The sequence below is a fragment of the Poecilia reticulata genome, chromosome 9 (genome assembly GCF_904066995.2).
Source record: "Poecilia reticulata chromosome 9, P_reticulata-male-v2, whole genome shotgun sequence".
Classification (NCBI taxonomy): domain Eukaryota; kingdom Metazoa; phylum Chordata; class Actinopteri; order Cyprinodontiformes; family Poeciliidae; genus Poecilia; species Poecilia reticulata.
The window spans coordinates 15,500,503-15,526,235 of record NC_088838.1 but is presented as its reverse complement, the minus strand read 5'-3'; the positions used below and the strand labels follow the sequence as shown (position 1 = coordinate 15,526,235).

The 25,733-nt window shown below is 38.9% G+C and overlaps 1 protein-coding gene across 2 annotated transcripts in view; it reads right to left on the bottom strand.

Annotated features, from left to right (window-relative positions):
* Window positions 1–20,032: 20,032 nt before the first annotated feature.
* LOC103470450 (uncharacterized) overlaps window positions 20,033–25,733 on the bottom strand; it is a 40,343-nt gene continuing 34,642 nt past the window's right edge. The window contains exons 11-16 of one of the 2 annotated variants that reach the window (XM_008418906.3): window positions 25,168–25,650; window positions 23,744–24,304; window positions 23,518–23,616; window positions 23,293–23,426; window positions 21,776–21,827; window positions 20,033–21,660 (exon numbers count right to left, since the gene is read on the bottom strand). In XM_008418906.3, the coding sequence (XP_008417128.2) occupies window positions 21,524–21,660; window positions 21,776–21,827; window positions 23,293–23,426; window positions 23,518–23,616; window positions 23,744–24,304; window positions 25,168–25,650 (1,466 nt within the window). In that variant the 3' untranslated portion in view covers window positions 20,033–21,523. Of the gene's footprint in view, window positions 21,661–21,775; window positions 21,828–23,292; window positions 23,427–23,517; window positions 23,641–23,743; window positions 24,305–25,167; window positions 25,651–25,733 lie in introns of both variants that reach the window. The other variant, XM_008418905.3, reaches the window with a different exon arrangement.

Sequence of the window (25,733 nt, the reverse complement as noted above, 5' to 3'; positions counted from 1 at the left end):
CATCTTCTTTCCACACCAGGCACTTCATCCTTTTCCACATCTCCCACGCTCTAATCTCATCACTTGTCTCCTGATGGATGCAAGCTTGGGATTGACGGCAGGACAGTCGCCTCTGTCCTTGCCATTGCCATCTGCTTAGTGGGCCTGTGGTATGTGAGAGGAATGCTCTGCAAGTGACTGCCAGCCAACCAGCTAGCCTTGCCGAGGGCCGTTGTGTCCAAAAACACTGTGCCGTGCTGCAGAACCTTAACTCACTGTCACAGTGCCGTCCAATGTGATTGATCTGGTCCATTTAGTTAGAGCAGCCAAGTCTGGAGGAGGTCTGGTGCTAATGTACCCCCTTCAGCCCTCTTCATCTCACCATAGCCCTGACATCTCAACTAGCCCAACACAAACACTCGAATCCTGCCAGCTGGCCAACAAACCTGACATGCTTCGCTTGCTTATCTGTTAACACACTGCATGCCTAAAAACAAGGTTTACACGGCCGTCCAAAGCAGAGTGCTTTCACCCGTCCCAATATAAGGGCTTGAATTGTAACAGGCATTCTGGTTATAAGTATTTAATTTATTGGGGAAAAAAAAATGCAGTTTTGTAATATTTAGTCTGCCGTATTTCCAATTTAATACCCAAAGAGAAACGACATAAATAAACAACTTTAACTGGATATTCACAGATCTCACAATGAGCCACTGTATCAAATGCTCTATATTTTATACCTGTTGCTCATAGAACACCCAAAATGCATTTACTGGTGACATATGAAATGGTATACAAAGAACATTAAAGGGGATATTGGTTCTTGTCAGTGCAACTTCTTTAACATAAAATAAATATATTTCATGTACAGCACACACCTTGTTAATTTTATTGGAAGTCTGGTGCTCTGATATTGCTCATACTATAGAAAACATTTTATTAGTGTTTACTTAATATGTAAATAAGCTCCCTAGACACATAGTTCACAACTTAAAGTCTGCACCAAGTTGCTGTGGTCTCTTTATATTACATCCCTTAAAATCAAGCCTGTGGAAAAAGGCAGAAATCTCAGTGGGTCATTTCGACTGCATAATGTTCTGACATTATCAACAGTTACAGCGTTACGAAAAATTCACAAACATTGGAGGACTATTTTCATTTTCAGACATTTAGCCATTGAAATGCTCATTTTCAACATATAAGACTTGAACTTTTTCATATTGTTGTCCATTCACAACCAGGAAATTATAAACCAAGAAAAAGTGGGTTATGACTGAATTTGAAGGAAAAGTCTGCATGGTTTTCAAAATGCTTTGAAAACGATACCGCATTTGTTACTTTTGTTTAAAAATAAAAAAATAAAGAGATGTGTCATGCACGCATATTCAGCCCACTTTAATACTGCAATACATTTAAAACTAGACTGTCAGAACAAGTATCAATAGTTCTCCACTGAAATGTAACCTCTGTATAAATACGTTTGTTTTCTGTGGCTTCGGACGTTTATGAGAACACAACAGTGAAGAATCAGCAATCTGAAAACTGTGGAACTTAACAGATCACAGATAAATTCATGGAGAAGTTTAAGTTGTATTTAATTTATAAATAATAACCAAAGCTTTGAACATCTCTTGATGTTCTGTTTAATCAATCAACCATAGAAAAAAAATGTAAGCAGTAAGGCACAATTGCAAAACTACCGAAAGTGTCATAAAAAGACAGTGATAAATTAGAGGAGACTAACATTAATACTGAGGGAACTGGACACATCCATGATCTGTTGAAAACTATTCAGTAGAGGCCAGAAAGAATGTATTTAAGGAAAACCATCAAATCCTACTTGCAGCTGCTACAACCAATGTTGATGAGTCAGGAGCTGAAATCTTTAGACACAAAATGCCGTGTGGTGGAAAATTAACACCACCCCAGCACATCAACCTAACCAGAACCTAGCCATGATGAAACGTCTTTGGCAGCATCATGCCGTGGCATTTTTTGGAGAGGAGGAGTCCAGTGGGGAAACCGGTCAATGTTGATGGAATAATGAATGAAGCAAAATACAACCAATCTTAGAAGAAAAATCCATCAATCACATGCATGGCTGGAAGGAATTTAATGGTTCATTTCAAAGCACATGCGTGTGTGTGTTAGCGTGATCTAGTCAGAGTGTTGATACTAAGCTATTTTGCAAGGACGAATTATTAAACTTTTCAGTTTTTCAGTGTGCACAGCTAGTAGAGAAAATGTTCCAAAGGTCTTATTGCTTTGGCCACTTCAAAAGATATTGACATTTCAGATTTGTATTTACAGAACCTTTTGAAAAGCAAAATATGAAAAAGGTCAAAGGGTATGAATACATGTGCATGAACACTGCATGCATTTAAAATAGTGTGTAAGGTGTCAGGATTGTTCAGATATAGACGTTTAACCAGTGACAGTGAACGTTTCTGTGCTTTGATTGAGAGCAATGGCCTGAGCTAGACTTACAAAGCTTTTAGTTTCAGAGAATCGAGAGGAGAAATGGGTTCTATGTTCTGCACATACACTCAGGGAATATGAAAAAGCTCAGAAAAGTTGTTAGGAATATTGCATGTCCTCTCACTTTAATATTTAACAAGAGGAGAGCTTTTTCTCTGTAACTTTTCAGCTACTCTTCTGGCCGCTGGTGTGTGTTTGTCATCTCACCAGCCTCTCTTCACTCTGCTATTTTTGTATGACGTCTCAAATGCTGGGTAAAGAAAAAAAAAAAGCAAACTAGTGACTTTTTTTTCTGTTTGAATCTCAAATACAAACTACATGCAAAATCAAATCCAAACTACATACAGTTAAGAATGATATTATTACATGTCATGCTTCAGACTTGATGCCTGTTTTTCTCTCTTATGTGTGTTCAAACTTCTACACTCCGAGACCCTCTTCTAAAAATCAGCAGTCTGCTGTGGTGTTACAACCTAAGAAAACTGCTTATCTATCCGAGGCATTTGGCACAAGAAGCCTGTGAGCTGTCCAAGGACCACCATGGGAACTTTACTAGAGGGGTTGGCTGGAAAGATTGTGGGAGGCTAGTGACAGTTGGGGGACTTTTCTCATGTGAAAAAGCCCAACCATTCTAGAGAAAAACACACCACTACAAACAAAGACCAGCCATGACTTGATAATAAGATAATCTTGAATTGTAACTTCTTTTTTTTTTTAAAGTGTCACAACCTTTGCTGCTTCACCCCATCCTGTCATATTTATAATTGTTGCCAGGTTAATTAAAGAATTCCTCTCTTAAATCCCCAGAATAGAATCATGGCAGTTTTACAAGCAGCAAAGGTAATATGATCTCATATTTTTATTTAGTGCTGCTAACGGTGTTGCAAAGTAGTTTTAAGCGTGTCTCCAGTGGTGACACCTCATCACGGTGCAGTATGAAATGCTCCTGAAGTTGAATGAGACTCAAACAAAAGCGTGAGGGAATTAGAATTTGCGAGGCACATTTCCAGAAAGTGTTTATGTTCTTCTTAAAGCCTTTCTCTGGCAGAAGCGATTACATGAACGTCTCCTACTTATTTGTTTTCATTTGAACATTTGGCTGAGGGGTTTATCCATCTTGACAAGCACATAATATGGCTTTTGGTGATCTGAGGGAGAAAATGGAAGCGATTGGATTGGAGAGAGAGAGAGAGAGAGAGAGCGACAGAGACAGATAGAGAGGGAGAGAGATAGGGAGAGAGAGAAAGAGTGAGAATGGAGAAATGTAAAAGTTAAAACCGAAGCTCTGTGGTGGGGTTTTATCACTTTTCCTTGCTCTTCCCATTCCTCTCTTTAACAACATGCTTAACTCCCCAAAGATGTGTTGAAAGATCACAGTAATCCCCTCGAAATGACATTAGTCCTCACTCTCCTCTTTGAGTAGGTGGGATGCATGTGAGCCAAATTACTGATGACACTCTAGGGTGTTGGGAACGATGTGATAAACATATAAAGTTCCCAATGTAATTTGATTAAGTCTAAAAAGTATAAATATGGTATCTTCTCAACGTTCCATGGTAAGCCTATTAGGAGCTCTACAGTAAATGAATTTTGCTCCATACGATAGTTTGACTTGACTTCTGAGGCAGTAAAAAAATGTGGCTCTTAAAACACTAAGTGTTTCAAAAACTTTTTTGTCGTTCTCTGCTAGCGACCGTTTCCTCAAGAAACAAATGTTTAGACATCTGCATAAGATGCCAGTTTGTTATTTCAAAAAATGCTGCGGCCGCTACAATTAACTCGACGTCAGACATCTTTGAACTTTATGTATTTAGCAATGTAGGCATTGTCTTCAAACAGCAACCATGTCATGCTCTAAATCTGTCCCCTGGCAAAGGAGTTTCAGGTCAATCTTTGGAGTTCAGTCTTTTAAATAGCATAATTTTGTGACTTCATCTTCTATTGTGCTTTAATGGGATAATGAATGTATTCGCATTTGAGTAACTACAATTTCAGACGTATCATTTTCAATACACTAATTTCTGAGGCCTATGTTTTCTGACAACAGTAAGAATATAAATACTAACCTGACAATAATGACTCACATTTCAAAATGCAACGGTAACCTCTGTCTAAACAAAGGCAAAAATGACTTTTCAGCTTTCCATAAAAAAGTAAACATGAAACGAAACACTGTAATTGAAAAGACAAACCAACACCACCACAAGTCATGGCACTGATCATTTATTTTTTTTGGTGGTTCTTTTACATAAACATGTTGCTAAGTAAATTTCACACATTCTATGTAAATATGGTAAATTCAGTTATGTTTTGTTAAAAAAAATCTTTGTTTTCTGACCATTATAAATCTGACCATAACTGATTAAGAAAATCTTCAGATCTGAAAAATGCCCTCCACCAACCAAACAAAAACTGGAGTAGAAAAATAAAATAAAATAAAAGCTGTGTGCTCGGTGGACGGTCTGAAATAAAAGGGAAGTGCATTGTGTTGCCTGGTTGGATTGTCCTCTTACCCACTGTCTTAACCACTTGGCCGCTACTTGAAGGCAAACTTCAAAATGGAGCATTTCAGAATGTGGACCTCTCACTCCACACCGATGCCGCATTTCGAGCATTGCAGAAAGAGCACCAAAGTGCTTATTTCTGCTCCAGCAAATTGGGAGCCTGGGAGGGAGGATTGGAGTGCTCGGCTCCAAAAATTGCCGCCAAGATATGCCACTGACTTTTCAACCAGCTTTCAGTTGTAACAGCATAACACAGGAGTGGAGGAGAGGGGTTTCTGTGTTCATCCTTGTTTTGTTAATGTGGGAGGATGGTAACAATTGTGCGTATCTATCTATGTCTCTATTAGAGGCATGACATTCAGCTCAAAATGATTTTCACATATTTTTTGGGAAAATGAGGAACCCATTTTTTTTTCTCATTGGAGAACAAGTGTTACTGGTTACACACTGTTTTAAAGAATTTGTAGTTTGTCTTGAATAGCTCATTATATGAGCTATTCAAGCTCATATAATGAGCTTGAATAGCTCATTATATGAGCTATTCAAAAAGACAACAAAAAATTGTTGTCTTTTTCAAACCTAATCTTAAAAAGTTGAGTTGAAGATTGCGAACTAAATCCATTCATAAATTTCGGAGCACATTTTACAAAGAGTACTCTGAGTCTGTGCATCAAGAGTCTTCATGTTAAGGCACCCCGGAACCAGAGAACACATCAGAAGTGTCACTTGGGCTAAAAAGAAAAAGAGTCTGACTGTTGCTCAATAGTCCAAAGTCTTCTTTTCAAATTAAAACAAAGTTTGCATTTCATCAACTTTCAAAACCTAGAGGAAGAGTGTAGAGGCACAGCATTTATGTTGTTCAAAGTCCAATGTGATTTTTCCACAGCCACAGATGATTTGGGAGATAATCTGTGGCTATCAGTAAAGGCAGTCATCTACCAGAAAATATTAGAGCACCACATCCATCCCTCTGCTCAATGGAAATCTCCTTTTCCAGCAGGACTTGGCCTCTGCCCACCCTGCCAAATGAGATTTCAAGGACCATGACGTTCCTGCCCTTGATTGGTCAGAAAAAGTTGCCTGACCTGAACCCCGCTGAGAATCTACGGGCTGTTGTCCAGTAGAAGATGAGAGATGCGTGACAAAAAATATTTAGCTTTATCTTGATATTCAAACTCATTAAGCCGTACTTGTATGCTAGTGTTAAATGTGTCATCCGGCAATGCTTGAGTGCTTTTTTTTTTTTTTTTTTTTTTTAAAAAAACAACAAACTACAAAAACAACAAACTAGTAGTGTGACTACTGCACACAGAGTGACAAGGGTTACACTTCATTTACACCTTGTAGGTCTTTTTTCAATAAGGCACTCAAAAGGCTGTCACACAAATAGGAGTTTTTGAAAATGCTGATGGAAGTGCGCGCTGACAGCCAGTCCAACACTCACCTTTGTGTCCGTACCTTTGCAAGACAAACTTTGTCTGTCTGTTATTGTTACCATGTCTGCCAATATAGTTCTGCGTGTGTGGCTGTCTTTTTGCCGTTCTGCCTCTCTGTGTGAAGTGTTGGATAATTAGCTGGCTTATCAGCCTGGGACATGGGCAATCTCCTCTACACTGACAGGTCATGGAGCCCAAGACCAGCAGGAGGCTGGAGAAAGGGATGATAAGGCCACAGGAGAAGATTCAAGGAGTATGAAGGGAGAAATAACAGGAAGCTAAAGGAAAAGACACTTGTGTATATGTGTATGTGCGATTGCGTGCGTGTGTGTGTGTGAATGTATGTTGCAAATGAGGGAGCAGTGTTGGTGTTTCAGATGTGAAAAAAAAAAAAAAAACTTGAAAGGGTGGAATGGAAAGAGAAGCCAGACAGAGGAATAGACAGAGAGATGAAGCAGTTAAAGAGGGGGAGACAGTTGGGCCCCGCAAGGACAGAGCAGCTGCTCTGGCCTATCAGCTCCTTCACGAGACCTCGGCACTCATTAGCATAAATTCAAATGACAAATGTGGCCCGCTTTGGCAAAGACTAATTAATTCACGGAAGAGGGAAACTCACCAGAGTAGGAATTTAAATCATTCAATGCCACAGGCCTGTACAAGTGTTAAGAAGAAGCTTGTTGAGCTCAATTGTGCTTTGAAATAATTATATATATATATATATATATATATATATATATATATATATATATATATACACAAGGAGACAAGGAGGTTTATTGGTGGAAATTTCTAAGTTTATGTATTTGTAATAGTCCTATGTTCATGCAGCCTGTGCGGGTTGGTGTGATTAGGGTGATTAGAGTGGCTAGTCTTGTTTGGTGTATTTTCTCACAGTGAGGGACAAACAAGCACCCTGTACCTCCTGATTTATAGCGGGGAACAATGGACTGGAAAATATTGCCCCACTCTGAAGTTTCTAGGAAACACAGGGAAAGCATAATTGCTCCCCCTTGTGTTCAGTATGCTTCAAATCTTCATTCACTTTATGGGACAGTGTGGCAGTGGGTTATAGGGAATGAATCATATCATCATACACTCGCTAGATATGCTTTTAATATGAAAAATATTAATACCTGTATTAGGCCTGAATAAGCCACCCCTTCGTTTATTGAGACAGAATGAACTTATTTTACTTCATGTGTTTAGCTAAAAAAAAAAAAAAAAAAAAGACATATTCTAGTCTGAATTAAACTTCACAGAGAGCTTTGCTGGCCATAATGTGTGCACATCGAGTCCAGTTGAGCCCTGGTCAAAGTAAATGTAAATGTAATTTAGTGTTCTTTACCTCTCAGCCCTCCCTGCAGTTATGGTGTTTCAGTCTCTACATTTTCTGGATCCCTGTCTTTCCCTTCCCTTCGGTCCAAAACGCGCCAGGCTCAGACAGGTGCAACCGTTTTCCTCACCAAATCCCTTGTTAAGACCCCAAAAGTGCTCCTCAATAAACTAGGCTTTTCCTGAACTATAATTACATCGGCGAGTCGTGCACTGTGAGGTCTATTTATACATCTACATTAAGAGCCAGTTTTCTCTCCTTCTCCCTCCAAGGGACATCCTTATGTGAATACTGCATGTGTGTATATGTGTGTGTGAAGTTGGGTGTAAACGGGAGGTGGTTTGGCAGGGTTATTTGGATTCTCCAGGTGGCACATATAGGGGCCCCCGTTGCCATTGCCCAAAACCAATTACTCTGAGACTCCTAAACCTGTAAAATACATTATACAATAACCAAAATACTGAATGTAAATGGGAGTCTTTTTTGTCTGACAGTTGTGGACAGCTAAAGCGATTTCAAAGCAACGCTATAACTAACCGTTCAGTCAAAACGGATAATTTAGGCAGAGCCACAACTATTATGGGTGTACTATTCCTATCTTTGCATGAGGTCATCACAATTTCCATACTTGCTTTGTATGTAGTGTGATTGCCCTCTGGTTTTAACTACAGAATGGTCTTTGTTGGAGCAAGCTCATAAGTGTGCAGTGTTCCAGCTTCTAATGGGCAATTACATGCAAGGCCTCGTCATTTTTTTATTTTTTATTATTATATTCTATTGCATCCATGGCAATGATGTCTGATTCATACTAGCGCTTAGCATTTCTGTTTATTCACAGAAACTGCAAAATCACAGAGAAGAATTAGTCCCCAGGCTTGAACATCTTAGTTTAACACGTCTTCCTGAAAACATATAGGTTTATTATGTGAAAATCCTTTGGAAATGATTAGACAAAAAGGCTAAAGCCGCTGAGACGTTGTTAAATTTATCTTGCAATTATGTTGGCATGTCTAAAAATTATTTTTAGGTGAGAACCAAACACCTACATGACTACATGTCATGTAGTTGTGTATTTAGGAAATGGGTTTTTTCTATAACTGGATCTTATGTCTTCACACTGTCTCATCGCAGTCATACTTCAATGTATTTCATTGAGTTTTATTTGATTAATGAACACAAAAAGGCAATTGTAACTTTTTTTTTGTTGTTGTTGTTTTACAAACTAAAGTGTGAAAACTGATGCCTATATATTTATTTAGTCCCCTTTCCTTTCATAATCCTAAATGAAATCCAACAAAACTTCAGAATTCTCCGAAATTGTAAATAGAGTTCCTCTGTGTGTTTCTTCATCTCAGTATAAATACAGCTGTTCTGTGAGCCGCAGAGGTTTGAGAGAGAACAAGAGAGAACAAACAGCATCATAAAGTTCAATGAATACAGTAAACAGGTCAAGATTCATGTATGAAGAAGTTTAAAGCAGGATTCGGTTGTAAAAACAATATCCCAAGGTTTGGCTGTGGGCTTTACGGAAGAGTGGCAAGATGAAAGATGTTTTGAAAGGCACTTTGGCCAGATGATGCCAAAGTTAAACCTTTAGACCTGCATGCACAATGCTATTTGTTGTAGAAAAATGACACCGTACATCAACCTGATCCCACCATTTACATAGTGAAGAATGGTGATGACAGCATCGTGCTGTGGGGGCACTTTACCTCAGTATGGACAGGGAAGATGGTTGGAAGATGAATGGGCCTAAACCCAGGGCGTCCCTGCAAGGAAACCTGACACGGGGATGCAGGTTTACGTTCCAAAAACCATAGCGAGAACTACCATGGCATGCTTTGAGTTAAAGCATAAATGGTCCAAACGAAGTCACAAAATCGGTGGCGGACTTTAAAAAAAAAAAAAAAAAAAGTTTTTAATATTAACAGATGCTCTCAGTTCACTCTCTCTCTGGGCTTCAGCTATTTTGCAAGTAAGAGCAGGCAAAACGCTCAGTGTGTAAAGCTGGAAGAGACATGCCCAAAAAAACCCTGGCTCTACAAAGAAAACACTCAGTGGGGCTGAATTCATAAAGTTCATGGTAGGAAGTTGCTTAATAATTGTTTGACTCTCTGGACACATTAAGTGAGATTCTTGAGGGATACATTTACCACATTGTTAGTTTTATTAGCTTTATTTGGAAATGCAAAAGATTTTTTTTTATATTTTTCACTAAAATCCTCCGTATTTGAATTTGAGCTAAAAACATCGTTAAACCTCACAGCGACTCTCTACCTTGCTGATGCTCGGAAGAACGGGGAGGAAGGAAGTGGAAGAAATGGTTTCATGGCTGAGCTGACTGTTTGTATTAGTGCATCTGAAATAGGCATCGTCTGCTAGCACTCTGACATGGTGTTACTCTCGCCTTTGGCATGCATCCATCCCTTCAGCGTGACACACGTTCAAATGCAACTTTCGTCACACAGACACATATCACACACATGCACGACTCGGCGCACGGAGACACACACCGTGTATTAAGCTGTGCCTTCCCCCGACCTCCCCACTGAGCCTGACACTGCGCCCATGATCCTTTGCCTCGCAGGCTGTGAGCTGTCAGTGTGACAGGGCATGAGGAGGTTGACATGTGACGTTGGGAGACGGGATCAAATGTGTCGTCATCTCCTCAAACAAAGAAACAAAAGGATGGGAGAAACTCTTCCTCTTTTGCAGCATAAGCAAAGTTTTGTCGCCGGTGTCAAATCCGCAATTGAAGCGAACTAAAGTGAAGTAGCGCGTTCTGGTTTAAGCCATTTAGTTGCGATATTCTGAAGAGCAAATTCCCTTATTAAAATGCACACAAAAATGTAAAGTCGGAAGTGCAGCACTGAGAGAGGTGAGGCTGAAATCTCTAGAGACCATAAATGCATCAGGGTGTTGCGTTTGTAGCCTGGCAACAACTGAGCCGATGGTGTCACGTGAAGCGTTGGCAACTAATACTGGTGAATTGTCTCTTAAGACAACATGCACAGAAACTCACAGCTAACAGTTCAGTGCCCTGGTTGCATAGGCGCTCCTTCACACTAACATCCTCAGGATTCCACCATCTGTTGTTAAGAAACACTGCGCTGGTGTTGGGAGTTGGAAATATGTTGTAACAGCCATGTCTTTTGTAAGAAAAGAAAGAAAAAAAAACGTGTTTTCCAAATAATTCTGTTGCATTTATGCATTTGCTCCAGGCGCATCCATTTAATTTGTCTAAGATCTCACATTACATTTGTATACATGTAAAATTAAACATAATAGCTCTAGCGAACTCTTGATTGCTCTTTTGATACTGATCTTCATTTTTGACAGGTTCTCTTCAAAAATGTAATAAATATGGAGTCTTCTCCAAGGCATCACCTTAGTTTTAAAAACTTAATTAGCTGATCTCTGCACCTCCTATATTTGTGAAGTTTTGAAAATGTTACCTTGAAAATTCACCTTTTTTTTTTCCTCTACCTGGTTAACGCTGTTCAGAATAGTCAGTGGAGGTTAACGTGGGGTAGAGGGACTAAAGCCTATTGCTCGGTAAGAGCCGACTAGATCATCATACCTGATTGTGCAGATTTCTGCTTGCCTTTAAATAAATGAATCTCTAACATTTCCTCAGAGGCTTCAGTGTCACCACCAGTGCCTGGGCTGGGACTCTTCACTCTAGAATGGAAATGGGGGAGAAGCTTGTTGACTTCCAAGACGGTAGTACAAGTTTTACACCACACTCGGTTACATCACATAATGAGGTGCTAATGGGAAGTCTGTGCTGAATTTATGAATTTGTGTGAGATTTCCTTTTTTATGCCAGAAAATATCCAAAAGAGGAACCTAAACTGAATGCATGAGTCCACACAGTTTTCCCTATCTGAATCCTGACTGCCTTAGATTGTCTTGCTCTCTGCTTTGTTAGCACACCATACATCCACCACATCAGGCCTTTACTGTTCCTTCCACTATGGAAATGGAAACAAGAGTCAGTGTGGCACGGGTGGTTAGGAAGTGGTAGCCAATATCTGCAGGCCTCAAGGCCTCAGTGGCCCCTTCCATGCTTGTCTCTCTTTATACATAGACATAGACATGGTTGTTTAAACATGCACACTTCATTCACACCGCATTTCTCTTCCACTTTAGGATTTAACATACACATACGTGAGACACATAGGCAAACACTGCAGTGAACCCACACGTGATCCCTCCGAAGGATATGAAATCCTGGTCATGTCGAGTGCATTTACAAAAAGAATATTTGTGGTTTTTGGAGAAAGTGCAATCACTTCATCTTGGAGTAACACAAAGCCTGCTATATTAAAAAAAATGAAGGAGTGCCCATATGGAAGCAATCGCACACCCACACAAATCAGAAGAACTCCATTCCACCTGCTAATGAGGGTGACTGTGACGTTTTTATAGTGTTATCCTACTGTGTGGCTTAGCTAATGGCTAAGGGATGCTAGGTTTCATCCACACTCTCAGGGGTACTTCCAGGCCGTATTGTTACACCCTAAACACATTTTATGGTCATTTTAGTCTTAGAATTATAGTATCAGTTGTGCACATGGTAGATGGGGTTTAATAGTTGGTTAGCAAGCTGGATTTATTTACTTTAAATGTTTCAGAGGAGCCAAGCTGACGTATGGGAGCTGGTGTTCCTTTCACCACACAGTGAATAGACTATTATAAATGACTTTTTATTTTCTCTATTGCTACAATGTATTATTCACGTTTTCTACCTGTTCTTTATTTGACTACATTTGTAAGATATTGAAAAATGAAAGTATATCTTAGGGGTGCTTCTCAGTTTCCATGCTCATTTTTGAAAGTTTGAGCAAAGTTTTTAACAGTAAGTGCTGTACATTTCCAATTGACCTGTTAATTTAGAATTAACAACCAGGGCAATTGATTTATTTATACACCAATTGTCTTTTCATTGTAGGTGTTGATTACTTTGATTGTTTTGTATATTTGACGTGGATTTCATGTCAACAGACACATTCGAAATGTATTTGTTCAAGGACATAGAACACTTTCAATGCTTATTTCCCCTGCTGTAACATGTACTTTGATGCTCTGATGGTGGCTGGGTGCTCTTATCTGCCACTGTTGTTCCAGCCTGTGTAATCATGGCATTAATTATTAGCTGTTTGCTCGCCATCATCTACGTCCCCTGGGGCAGGCAAGGTGGCTGGGCTGCCAAGGGCTGGCACTGCATGTCTCTCCCTCTATAAATCTGCATGATTAGCATCCCAGTCTTTGAAACAATAGCGGAAGTAATCTTTTTTTTTTTTTTCTCACAACTGCATTCTGTGAGCCTGAATCACGTTGTCCGGTCAAAAAAAATAAACACTCTGTCCCCACGGGCTTAGCCTAAATGACATGAGAAAAGAAGTCTCACATTATTCCGCTTAGTGCCCTCCAGCCAGGCTGTGAATTAGTCTCAACTCTATCTGATCTCATATGTGTCCTTTTCTCACACTGCCACTGGCATATCTCTCCCTCCTCAGATACGTGCACACATTCGCTCATGGACATTTGTCTCCCTGAAATGCTACTGTCGGCATCACTCCTTCAAAGATACTTTCTAAATGTATTGTCTGACAGAAAGTCACGGCATCTGGCAGTGATTGCGGTGCCCTAAGCAAAGTTTCTGCAGGCACAGAGCTTGTGTTTGTATGAGTGTGTGTTTGTCACCAAGGGGACAAGGGGTTTCAGCCATGTTAGGCTTTAGGGTATAAGGCAGCTTAGCCCATTACTGAGCTCCGGGATTGTTATCATATTTACATGACGTTGGGTGGCGACTTATTCAGAAGTTATAAACTTCTGAAGAACATTTTCCAAGTTAAAAGGCTGCACATTCTTTTCACCCTCATTTATGAAAATATGTGTAATCAAAATCTAAATTAACAAATTCTTACCCAACTGAATAGCAACAGTTTTTAAGATCTTAAAGGAATAGTTCTGATTTATTTTTTTTTTATTGGAGCTCTGTTTAATGATTTTTAGTGGTTAATTTCTTATCTGTGGTAGCTGTGTCTCATGGTAGCTAAGACCTCTCATTAAGGACTAAATGTCACCTTTCATTTCCTATGCAAATAGTCTGTGATCTATGTGTACATAACCCCCCATGACAACGCTGCATTAAATATGTTCATGAAATAAAATGAAACAAAACAAAACATTAAAAGCACTATAATGTTTTTAAAATCGGAGTTGTTTTAAGACAGTAGAAGTCCACTTTGATCATGGTGACTCTTTTTTGACATTTGTTTCAGCCTCTTAGTCTAACTAATCTGGATTCATGCTAAAGGAAGATGCTGAAACAGTCATCTAATATATTAGCCGCTTCTAATCTTTCAGTAGAACCAAGAGACACATCAAACATCCATAACCTAATTTAGCTTTTTTGCTTTTAAAAATATCACATAACATTGATAAATATGACAACAATTTTTTGAGATATTTTCTTGTTCATTTTTTGTTGATTAATAATTTTTTAACTTTTTTTAATATACTTCTCCTAAATGAAAATGATCTTTATGAGCTAACGTACAATAAATGTGAACCAAGAAAAGAGGAAATGCTTTTTCTGTCTCATAAGACCTAATAAAAAAATGATAATTTCCAGCTTTCCTTTGTCTAGGATAACATCTTGAACATTAAGTAAGGGATTTAGACATGCGTGCCCCCCCCACCCCCCTTTTTTCATCTTTAGAAACAGGAAAATAAAGCATTCGCAGATTCTATTGTATTAATTAACAGCTACCCATGTTCCCAAGTGGTTTCCAAGCACTTTGAAGATTCCTTCACAATAGACTGGCAGACTTTACCATTTACAAACTGAAGGAGAAAAGAAGGTTTCTGTGATTGGATCACAATGCCACATGTTGGCTGATAGCAAGTGTTGAACTGGTATTGTAGACACAAGAACCACCTCTTGGGAATGGTGTCAAGAAAAATCCAGAAAAAAAATGCTGCATGCCAGCTACCCCTCACTTGAAACTGGTGGAAAAAAGAGAGAGAGAGAGACACTTTTTAAAATCCCTTTTTGCATTATTTTGCTTCAAGACAGTAAGATGTTCTAATCCTCCATTCATTGTTAGGGCTGTGTGGGACTGGCCGAGGAAAAATAGCCCTTTGATGGCAATGGAAAAGGATATGGAGCTTTGCCAAAGAGGGCTTCAGAAGTTAATGGGCCAGTTTCTATGCTGACAGTAAAATCTAGCCGAGAGCCATGCGTAGCTTCCGAAGCGTTATCTGCTTCTGCAGTTTCGAAGATTATCTTTAAAAGGAAAATGACAATGTCAAGAACAAAAGAGATGCTTAAATGCAAAGGTTTTTATCAACACTTAAAACCAGATGGAATTATCTCTGAGCTTAAGCTGATTTATGCTGGATAACATTTTAAACTAAATTCTTCCTAGATGAATACTCTTGCTTTGAAATAGTCTCACAAGCATCAGAACTGGGTTTAGTTTTGATAGGCTGCAGTCGTGTCTACTGAACAATGTGTTGTCTGCCATTAAACATTTGGCTTATGAGGGCAAGAGCCAGAAAAAAAAAAAGCATTTATTTCAAGTGCAGCATGTTTTACTTTCTAAACAGCAGTCCTAAAACAGAGAAGGCAGTTGCACCCTTCATGTCTACATCTGGATCTAAAAGGAAAAGCACAGCAAAAGAAATCTGGCTGCAGCAGCGGTCAAAAGTTTACTTCAAGCCAAGCTATGTTAATTTGGAGCTTTGCGTATCATTGGAAATAATTTTTTCAGGATGGAAATCAAGTGTGTAACTTCACAATTTGAAAAAGAAAACAGAAGGGGGTGCAATATATATCTATTTCTATCTATATAGCTATATCTATATCTAAATAAATACGCATATAAAGATATAGACACATAGGGAGCTACAGATATAGATATATGTGTTTTAGCGTTGCGTGGCTAACGCTAAAATACTGATATTTTAGAAACACAAATATATACACACCACACTAAAATTGAAGGAAAATCTCTACAATAAAAACAGAAATGATGAAAATAGGGGAGAAAAAATATTTTTATTGTTGGATTTTTTTTTCCCCCAACAAATCCAGCATTGTAGGACCCGCTGCTCCTTATGGGGCACAAAGCCCAGGCCCCATAGGAAGGAGTGCTGTTCTTGGCTAGGGGTCAAGGTTAGACTGAAGAGATGAATGTAAAATGATTGGGAGTCAATGCAAAGTTTTTATGAAGATAGAAAGACAAACATGTATGTGTGTGCGTGCGTGTCTGTGTGTGTATGCACAAAACACCACAAAGCAAGTTGCCGGGGTACACATACTTACTTCCAGAGCAACTGCACATTTTTTGTAGTTATCATCAATGCCCTACCATCAGTTCTAACTGGATATTTGACCACTCTTCTTGGCAGAAGTGCTAAAGCTCATTTAAATTGGTTGTTTTCCTGGCCCGGCATTTAAGCATAGTCCATTAATTTTCAACAACGCTGAGGTTAAGGCCATTCCAGAAGCTTAATATTGGGCCACTTTGTTCCTTCCAAAACCAGTTTTGCTGTGCGTTTAGGATTGTGAAACACCCAGTTGTGTCCAAACTTCCATTTTTGACCGAAAGTGTAACCTCAGTTGAAAGGAAATTGCTCAGGATGTTTATTGAAAACCAGGGAACCGCAAAGACTTAAACTCATCATACACTGGAATATTCTGGAACACAAATCTCACCATCAACCAAGGGGTGAGCATTGTATCAATATAAAGGTAGAGTGCTTCACAAGGAAGGAATTTACAGGAATTTGCACCTTCCCACAAGGTCACATCGCCAACCTTCCTGAGAGAAGTTTTATAATAAGATTAGACAAAGATTAAGCTGGTGGACTACATTGAAAAGAAATATGTTTCAAGGAACTAAGGTAAGCCTTCCAAACATAAGGACACTGTCAACCACAATGGTGGAAGCACCGAGCAGAGTGCACACAGTGCAACTGCTCCAGGTACCAGGTGGTTAAAGCCTGAACATAATCTCGTTTTCCAACATGATAATGATCCCAAATAAACATTAAAATTAGTTTTGGAAATAATGAAACAGGCTAGCATTACGACTCTTGAGTAGCCCTTACCTTAATAAAGGTTTGATGATTTTGCATAAAAACTGAGTCCTTCACAGGATGGTATACCAGTTGATATACCTACCAATTTAAGTTAGTTTTACTGCAGTTTATTTAAATGAGATTCATCATATATAGAGTCAGAATTATGCCAGAACCTTTGTTACAGCTACAAAAAGTGTGACTTCTCAGTAATTTGACAAGGGAAATTTGAACAACCAGTGAAACACATATTTGAGTCTGTTCATATAATTTTGCCCTTTCTTGGATAAAAAAAAAAAAATCATATATATAATTCTTTGTTCGTTGATGTCATACAAATCTTGAAAGAAGTGTTTCAAAACCACCATTAAAATCTCAAAATTATATGACTTTCAATAAAACTCTAACACAGCAACTCTCACAGATGCTGAAAGTAACCATAAGCTTGCCATAGCATTTTTGTCCCTTGTAAACTTAACACCTTTGCTAAATAGATACTTAATCGCAAATATTGCAAGATAAGCTCGACTACGACAGGAAGGAGTTTCCTAAAACAGAGGTCTCAGAATGGTTGGCATCGGCGGATTGGTGCACATGCATGTGTGTGTCCCACGTGCATGCACGTGTGTTCAGCTGATCCCTCCCTGTAAGTGTCTCGGCAGAATGCCAGAATCTGCTTTAGAGCCAGAAACCCAGCCAATAAGCCACAAGCCATCAGCAGCCAGGTCAGATTAGCTCTCTGTCGTTGGCGTTGTGCTGATAACACCACAATGAGTGGCACTTCCCTACCGCCATGTCACCTCGGCCGGCCCACACTTGTCAGCCATCCGCCGGTCAGATAGTGTCTGTCAGTTAAAGAATAGATAAAGGGGAAAGTCAAGGGGGGTGGTCTCCTCTGTTGGTTTAATGCTCCAGTTGAGGAGTTTTTGTTACCGATGAGGGTCAGCGAAGGAAAACACAGCCTTAAGACAAAAGGAACAAGCAAGGGAAAGTTGACTGGCACATTAGCTGGTGCCTCTCTATCAGTCTGCTTAATTAGAGGAGACAAGGGCTCTCTTGAGTTGTGATGATGACCATGGGAACAAGAACCCGACAAAGTACGAGAAAGGAGGAAAATATTGCTACGAATGTTTGCCTCTCTGTTTTTTTGTGTGTTTTTTTTGTTTTAAACGCAAATAAATAATGATCATCGCTGCTGTTTTAACATTTGTGAACTTTCTCTTTACACCGCTACTTTTAAGCTTCAATCACGTTTTTTTCTTAATCTATCAATCTTGCTCATTTGAGGTTTTCCCAGACTTCTCCACGCTAACCAATTAAAATTTCATAAGAGGCCCATCACTTTTTCACACATATCACTGATGATTAACCTTCTGGGATAACTTTGACAGAATAGTCTCCTGGATAGATTTAGTCAATCTGTCAACAGGCATCAGTTCAAGCAGGATGAGACCCATGTCAAACATTACCTCTCTATTCCTGAACAGAGTCACGTCTGCCAAACGCTATTATTGAACTGGCACTACAAGAGCGTAACCTAGCCGCCCTGGAAGCATTAAAGGTGCACGGTTAAGAAATATTAATGTCATATCCAATCAATCATCATTACCTCGGGGGAAAATCCTGTTTAAGGTGTAGAAGCATTAGCAATTTTTAGCTTTGGGAATGTCAGGATATCCTGCTCCTGAAATGTGTCTAACAATGAGCCTCCTCTCTGCCTGTCAAAATATTTCCCCTTTTGTCCTGAGGAATCTGCTCAAATCAGGCAGCTTCCTCTCTATAAAGTCAGCAGCAAATTGGAAAAGGCAACGTCTCCACCTACAGGTAGGAGATGAGTATTACATGTATGCGCTGTTACTCTGAGAATCAGATCAGGCTAAGCACAGTAAGAAACAAATAATTGTATTATTATTTATTTACAGTGACACACATAAAAGCGGGACTTCTCAAAGGTAGTGGAGAGTCTATGATCATCAGCAACAAGACCAGATGTCCCTATTTGATGATGTGGGAACTCAGTGCATTGACATCAAAGCTAACGACGGCTGCAGGTGGATCTAACACTACAAGAGTTTTTTTTTTAATTTATTGTTATTTCTATTTCTTTAGGAACCATGGTGGTAGAAGCATAAGTTTCGACTTTAAAGATCAACGAGATTAGAAATCTATATTTCTTCCTTGCTAATTTGTTGCAGTTTTTGTAACTGACTGTATTTAGTTGTCACTCTTTTTATGAATTTGTTAATTGTCAGAAGTTTTGTTATTTCCTGTTTTTTTTTGTTTTTTGTTTTTTTTTCCCCTACTGTATCTCTCTTATAATATACAGTTATGGAATAAAACATTTGTTTTTCAGCAGCTTAGAATCTAAACAATAGGTGCCAACATTCAACACTCAAACAATAAATGTTGAAAAATCATATATAAATGCAAGATTGTTTTTTTTTCTAAAGCCAGCAGTTGCAAGAACTTTGACAGTTATTGCATGTTGATTGACTGTATGAACATTTTCATTTGAAAACATGTTTCTATTCTTTGGCAGAATGATTTAATTTTGACTACGCAATGAGTTTAAATGGTGTAGGAAGACATGCTATGTGGAGTAAATAATGCTCTAGCATCACGTTCTTATGCATTAAACACTGTAGACTACATAATTAGACAACCAGCTAAAACTGTCAGTTTTTTTTTTTTTTTTTCTTTTTCTGGACATGTTGAAAAAATCTTTAGTATAAGCGCACCTGTCATACATCATGTGTGCTGCATGTGTGCACTACTACTATGTTATTTACACAACTGTTAAACAAATGTTGCAGCAATGGCCTAATAATAACAGACATCCTCAAGAAACAATATTCAAATCTCTGTCTGTGCCGATGAAGATCAGGATGGCAGATGCTTAAAACTAAAAGCGGAGTTGATAGCATGAGCTATTTTCCTGACATACTTGGATACAATTGTATAACATGTAAATATCATTTTAATTTAGTATTAGTTGATCCTTAAATAGTAAAAAAAACTACCTGAACATGATGGTGTCATGGCAAAATCAATGCGTTGTAACTCATGGTGTCATAGTTTAATACTGAATCTCACATCTTTGATTCCAATACACATTTACTGTGAGTGAAAATTCACAAAATACACTTATTTTTCTCACTTTTTGATCAGAATGACACATTTTTAATAGAGATCCATACAAAACAGGAAACTGTGACAGAAGTTTAATTCATGTGTTCATATTTAATGGTAAACATTACATACAGGATTTCTGCAATATAACACTTGAAGAAAAATATCAAATGTCTGCAGTAAATTATAAAAGCTAAATAAAGGCAAAGTTAGACATGTATTAGCTATACAACATTATTAAGGCATTCTTATTCATCTTGTTTCTAGCAAAATACTTTGTTTTGATGCTTCTTTGGTTTGGTGAAGTTTCTAATTCAGTTCATATTAAATTCAAAAGTAATTTATTTATCCAAGTATCTCCTGTATTTATCTATGTTGCAGTTAATTTTATTAAACCTAATGCTAAATACCAAATACTAGAGAGGGCTTTTGTTGTAACACTAGAAAAAATATGTTATTTTTCTTATAAAGAAGTGCAGACTGTGTTGATGCTTAAAATGAGCATAATAGAATATAAAATATTAAAAATGAAATGACTTTACGCAAAAGGATGAGATCAAGGGCAGATGTAGCTTGTTTTTTTTTTCTTTTTTTAAAGCATTACATGTAAGAATAAAAACAAACAGAAACATTCTGAAGTAGTTTAAGTGCATAAAGGCTGTATATTTGAAAGTTAGGAGTACATAATAAAGAGATACCATTAAAATAAGAACTTAGAAATATATGACCTAAAAATTGAAAAGGACAGAATCATTGATGTTTTTTTTTATACATTCTTATATACACTCTGTTGAATTGTTGAGTCAGATTGTGTTTAAAAAAATGCAAGCAATTGTTAAAAACTAGGAAATGAGACATACGTCAACATACAACCCATATACATATATAAAAAAAATAGTTTGTCAACATCAGGAGTGAAGTTCAACATCATTTTCTGCTGATTTTTCATCATTTGTTTTGTTTCTTGCTCTGGTTTGGTAAATTAACCTGTGATGTGAGAACATCAGTAGGAAAATGCAGAGCTCCAAAATAATGGAAGAGACGCAGGATGATGATTACAGAGATGATACCTGGTATATGGATGCGAATGGTGAGCAGAGGTATGCTTGTTATACGTGTGGATCAAACAGGAGCACTGCAGTTAAAACATGTTTGTGTTACTAAGAAGCAAACCAAGTTTCCCATCATCTGTGCCCCCATATTTCTCCCCCAGACTTACATTTCCACTGCTTCTCAAAAGAAAATAAGTTATTTTGGTCCAGGGAAAGGTCTTTACTATTTTATCCATACGAAATAAGACTAGGTAATTTCTGCATACTATGTTGTTCTCCAAAAAAAACCCCATCAAAATAAAAGAGTTACACTTTTCTTTATGCTTTCTTCAGAACAAGGAGTCTCGTGTTTCTTTATTCTTCCTACAGAAAAGAGAGCATAAAGTTTCAGTGGGAGGATTAAGGTAAAAACATGCAGAAACAAGAGAAGAGAAGGTGTCCCTGAGTGTATGTGTGCATGTATGTGTGAAAGTGTGTGTGCGTGTGTGTGTAGGTGTATAGTGTGCCTCTGTCTGCCTATATGGTTTCCACGTAATTAGCGGGGAATAAACCCTGACGGCCGTCTTTGCTCCACCCCCTCCACCAGGCTTTGTCCACTGTCTCCACGTCCCTGATGATGTCACCGGGTTCAAAGGAGATCTCGGATTCGTCCTCTGTGGGAAACACAAGATAACATGGTGAGGACCAGATAATCACAGTGTAATTACTGCAAAACGGAGGCACTTTATGTGAACATGTGTGGTAATTGTCCTCCAAATGGCAGCTTACCTGCCTGGTAGTCATACAGAGCTCGGACGCACATATGACGGTCGGCTAAATCCTGCGGTGGATAGGAAAATTCAATGGGGGAAAAAAGAGAACAGGCTATAATCATGAAATGCTGAATTTCTTGTTCAACTAGCATAAGTTTGAGAAAAATTACACCACTTCCAGGAACACTGACAGATGTTCCAGTAAAATGTTCATGTAACTTTTTTCTGGCATGATATGCTAAAACATCTGCAGTCAAATCATGATATACATCATTCATTATTAGCTATTGAAAAGCACGGTCCTGAGCATTGGTGAGAAAAATAAATATGATACCAAGCTGAATTTGTGAAAATGTTTCTGTAAGAGGTATAATTTGATTTACCTTTGTTGGAGAGAGATGAATATTTGGGTGTCTACCAACCAACAGGAATTCTGACGTGAACAGACAGGTAAATGTACCCATGAGGCAAACAAAGATGCCCTGTCACTTTAAAAAAGTACTCGACTGCTTTTTCGAAAAGACAAATGACTTCAAATCATTGTCATCCTTTCATACCTCTTGACCACTTTGGACAAGATGAAATGGCTGTTGGGATATTTCGAAAAAGGAAGTACAAGATAAGGCCACTTGTCATTGATCAATCTGATGTTTGATTGAAGGTTTGGGAACGTATGATGTGGTCAGATGAGGCCAAAAACGAGATCCCTGACACGAACTTGACTTGTGTGTTTGGAGGTAAACACATGTTCAATATGACCCTAAGATCACCTCCCCTACTGCCAAACATGGAGGTGGAAAGAAACATTATGAACTCCAGAGATGAACCGTGGATGGGTCTTCAAGCATAACAGTGCTTGAAGACCCATCTCTTGTTGCCTACGGCCAAAGCAACAAGAGAGTGGCTTAACAAGAAACACATTAAGGTCCTAGAGTGCCCAGTCCAGTCTCTAATTGACCTTAACATTACAGAAAATCTGTGGAGGTAACAGAAACTTTGAGTTGTCGTCAACAGTTGGGGATATCTATATGGTTGAAACCAAATTTTCTCTGACAATGTCTGTTAAGCATCTGATCAACTGTAAAAAATGTCCGACCCCTGTGCCTCCTGGCAAAGGTTTCAGTAGCAAGTTTTTTTCCTTGCATGTGGATCAAGTATTGTACTTATTTGTACATGCATACTACAAAATCCTCATAAATTTGTCACATTTATTTAAAGATTTTTTCAGCAAGTTTTCAGATGACACATCTCTCTCTGTTAAAAATAAACCTACCACAATTATTATGGACAGATTAAATTAATGTTTAGCTGTAAGTCTAAATTCAGCAGGGTATCAAATAACCACTTCCCTCACTGCATGTCAAGCTTCTACTGTTCTTAATGATTTTGTGCCACCATTAAAAAATACATCACGGAAATCCATCTTTATTTTACTCTCAACTGGTTAGGAAGAATAAATCTCTGAAGAAAATGTGTAAACGTTGCTGTATGCATTAAACCATTATATTTAGGTCTGGGGGGGAAAAAAAACACCTCTTGTCCATTTTCAGAGATCTGCTGCTCTCTATCCTCAGTGATGTCTCCATCTTCTGTGGTTGTGTGAACTCTGTAGCAGACAGGAGACTCAGAGGTGCTGCCGTCTGTGTCTGTTGGACTCAAGGACCTCACTGAAAGTACAGAGGAAACTAATTTAGAACAGTTCAATCTGGGCTTAAACTGTAAAAATACGTGGTCATTGAAAAATATATCGTTTTAAACCTGTGCCATTTTGTTCCTCTGTGCCGTCACCGTTTGTCATCCCATTGGTTGATGGAAGTAGAGTCTCATGCTTGAGATCTTGACGAGTTGGTTCAGGATCTTTGATAACGACATAGGAAAAATCTGAATAGAATTGGAGTTAATTTAAATTATTTTTGAAGGTTTCAACACATTTATGATTGGTGACACGGCGACAATGCAAGTCAGTAGGAGTGACAAGAACTACCTGTGCATACTGACTCCTCCTCTTCCTCGGAAAACTCAGCAGGCTCAGCAAGAGTCTGGCTGTATCCTGAATAATTGTTCCCTTCTTCGGCTTCCTCTGCCTCCTCTTCAACCTGTGGCATCTCTGCTGGTTCTGCTGGTGATGAAGGGTCAGTTTCCTGTTTTGATCCCACCTCCTCCTCGTCCTCCTCCAGTTCCTTCTTGTTATCCTCCTCCTCATGCTGCTCTTCCATATCCTCCTCCTCATACTTCTCTTCCTTCTTCTCTTCCTCAGGTTCTCTACCCTTACCCTCTTCTTCGTGCTCTTCCTCCTTGTCCAACTCGTTTTGCTCCTCCTTCTCGTCTTCCTTCACCTCTTGCATCTCTTCTTTATCCACCTCCTTTGTCTCAATCCGGTCTGGTTCAGCGGTGACAAAATCCACCTCTGGTTGTGCTTCAGCTTCATCTCCCTCCTGCTCCTCCTGTAGTTCCTCTTCCTCATCTGCTTCCACCAGCACCGCTTGCACTTTGAAGCCAGTGTCTGAGACCAGCTTGGTGTTGCCGAGGCTTGGTGTGTTGAATTCTGCCAATTGGAACAATTACACAATTACAATTCAAATACAAAAATCACAAGTATTTGCTGATGACATTGCAGTGCCTTGCAAACATATATTTTACACATTACGTTGCAACCACAAACTTCAATGTATTTTATCACTGTTTTATGTAAGAGATTAAGACTAAGCCATGAATAATTTATACAGGAGGAAATTAATACATGGCTGAAAACTGAGTCTCACATTTGTATTCAGCCCCTTTAAATCTGATGTCCACTCCATGCACTCCAACCAACTGCCTTTAAAAGTCACCTAATTTTTAAATGGAGTCCACCTGTGTGCACTTTCATTTCAGCATAAATACTGTGAAGGCCTTTGACGTTTGTCAGAGAGGATTGGTAAACAAAGAGTATCACGAAGACCAGAAAAATACCAGACCGGATCGGAATAAGGTGAAGACGTTTAAAGCAGAGTTAGGAAAAATGGAAAGAGTGTGGTAGAACTGCAAACCTACCAAAACGACAGATAGACGGAGCAAGGACAATTTTAATTAGAAGGTAGAAGGAGAAGAAGAAAGCAAATGTTGAAAGAAAGTCACAATTACCCCAAATAAAGACACATCTGTCCTGAAAACACCATTCCCACTGTGAATCATGGCAGTAGCAAAATAATGCTGTGGGAAGGTTTTCCTTCAGCATTGGATGGAGAAGCTGGTCAAAATTGGTGCTCATAATGTGGCAATATGGGGAAAAGTGCATGGGGTGGGAATAGTTTTTACTTACACTCATGTCTAAAATACTTAAATGCTCTGAAGCATCTGAAAGTTGATAAATATATAATCTTTCAATACATTTGTTCAATAAATTCTTGGCTTGCCATTCAGTCTTACCTGTGTTCGGATCAGGAATGTTTGTTAAAAACTGCAAAGACTCAAAGTTTAAAGGTTGCTGCTCTGCCTCTGAAAGCAGCTGAGCGATGTTTTCATCTATCACAGTTGGAGGCAAAGAATCTAAGAGACTCGGGGAAGCAGGAGGAGCAGACGGTTCTGTCGGTTCTGAAGCCTCGGGCTCGGCCGCGGCCTGAAACCGGTTGGTACTCTGTGGAATACTGGGCAGAGCTGAAACTGGGGGGGCAGGCCGGATGGGTGAGGTGGGCGGAGACATGGGGGCTCTGGGCTTCTGCGGGGAGGCGACTGGGTAAAAATCTGGGCTCCTCGGGGGAGACACGGCCCGGAAAACGGGAGAGTGAGGAGCTCTTGAAAAGGGGGAGACCAACGGAGAAGTGTACGGAGAAGACGCTGCGCTTTCTTCTGCTTTTGAGAAGATGAAAGCTGTATCTGTCAGACTGCGCTGGTATCGTCTAAACGGTTTTCCTGCAGAGGAACAAAGCAGTTATCAGCTCTAAAAATAACACAGGTTGGACATGCAAAAAAAAAAAAAAAAAATATATATATAT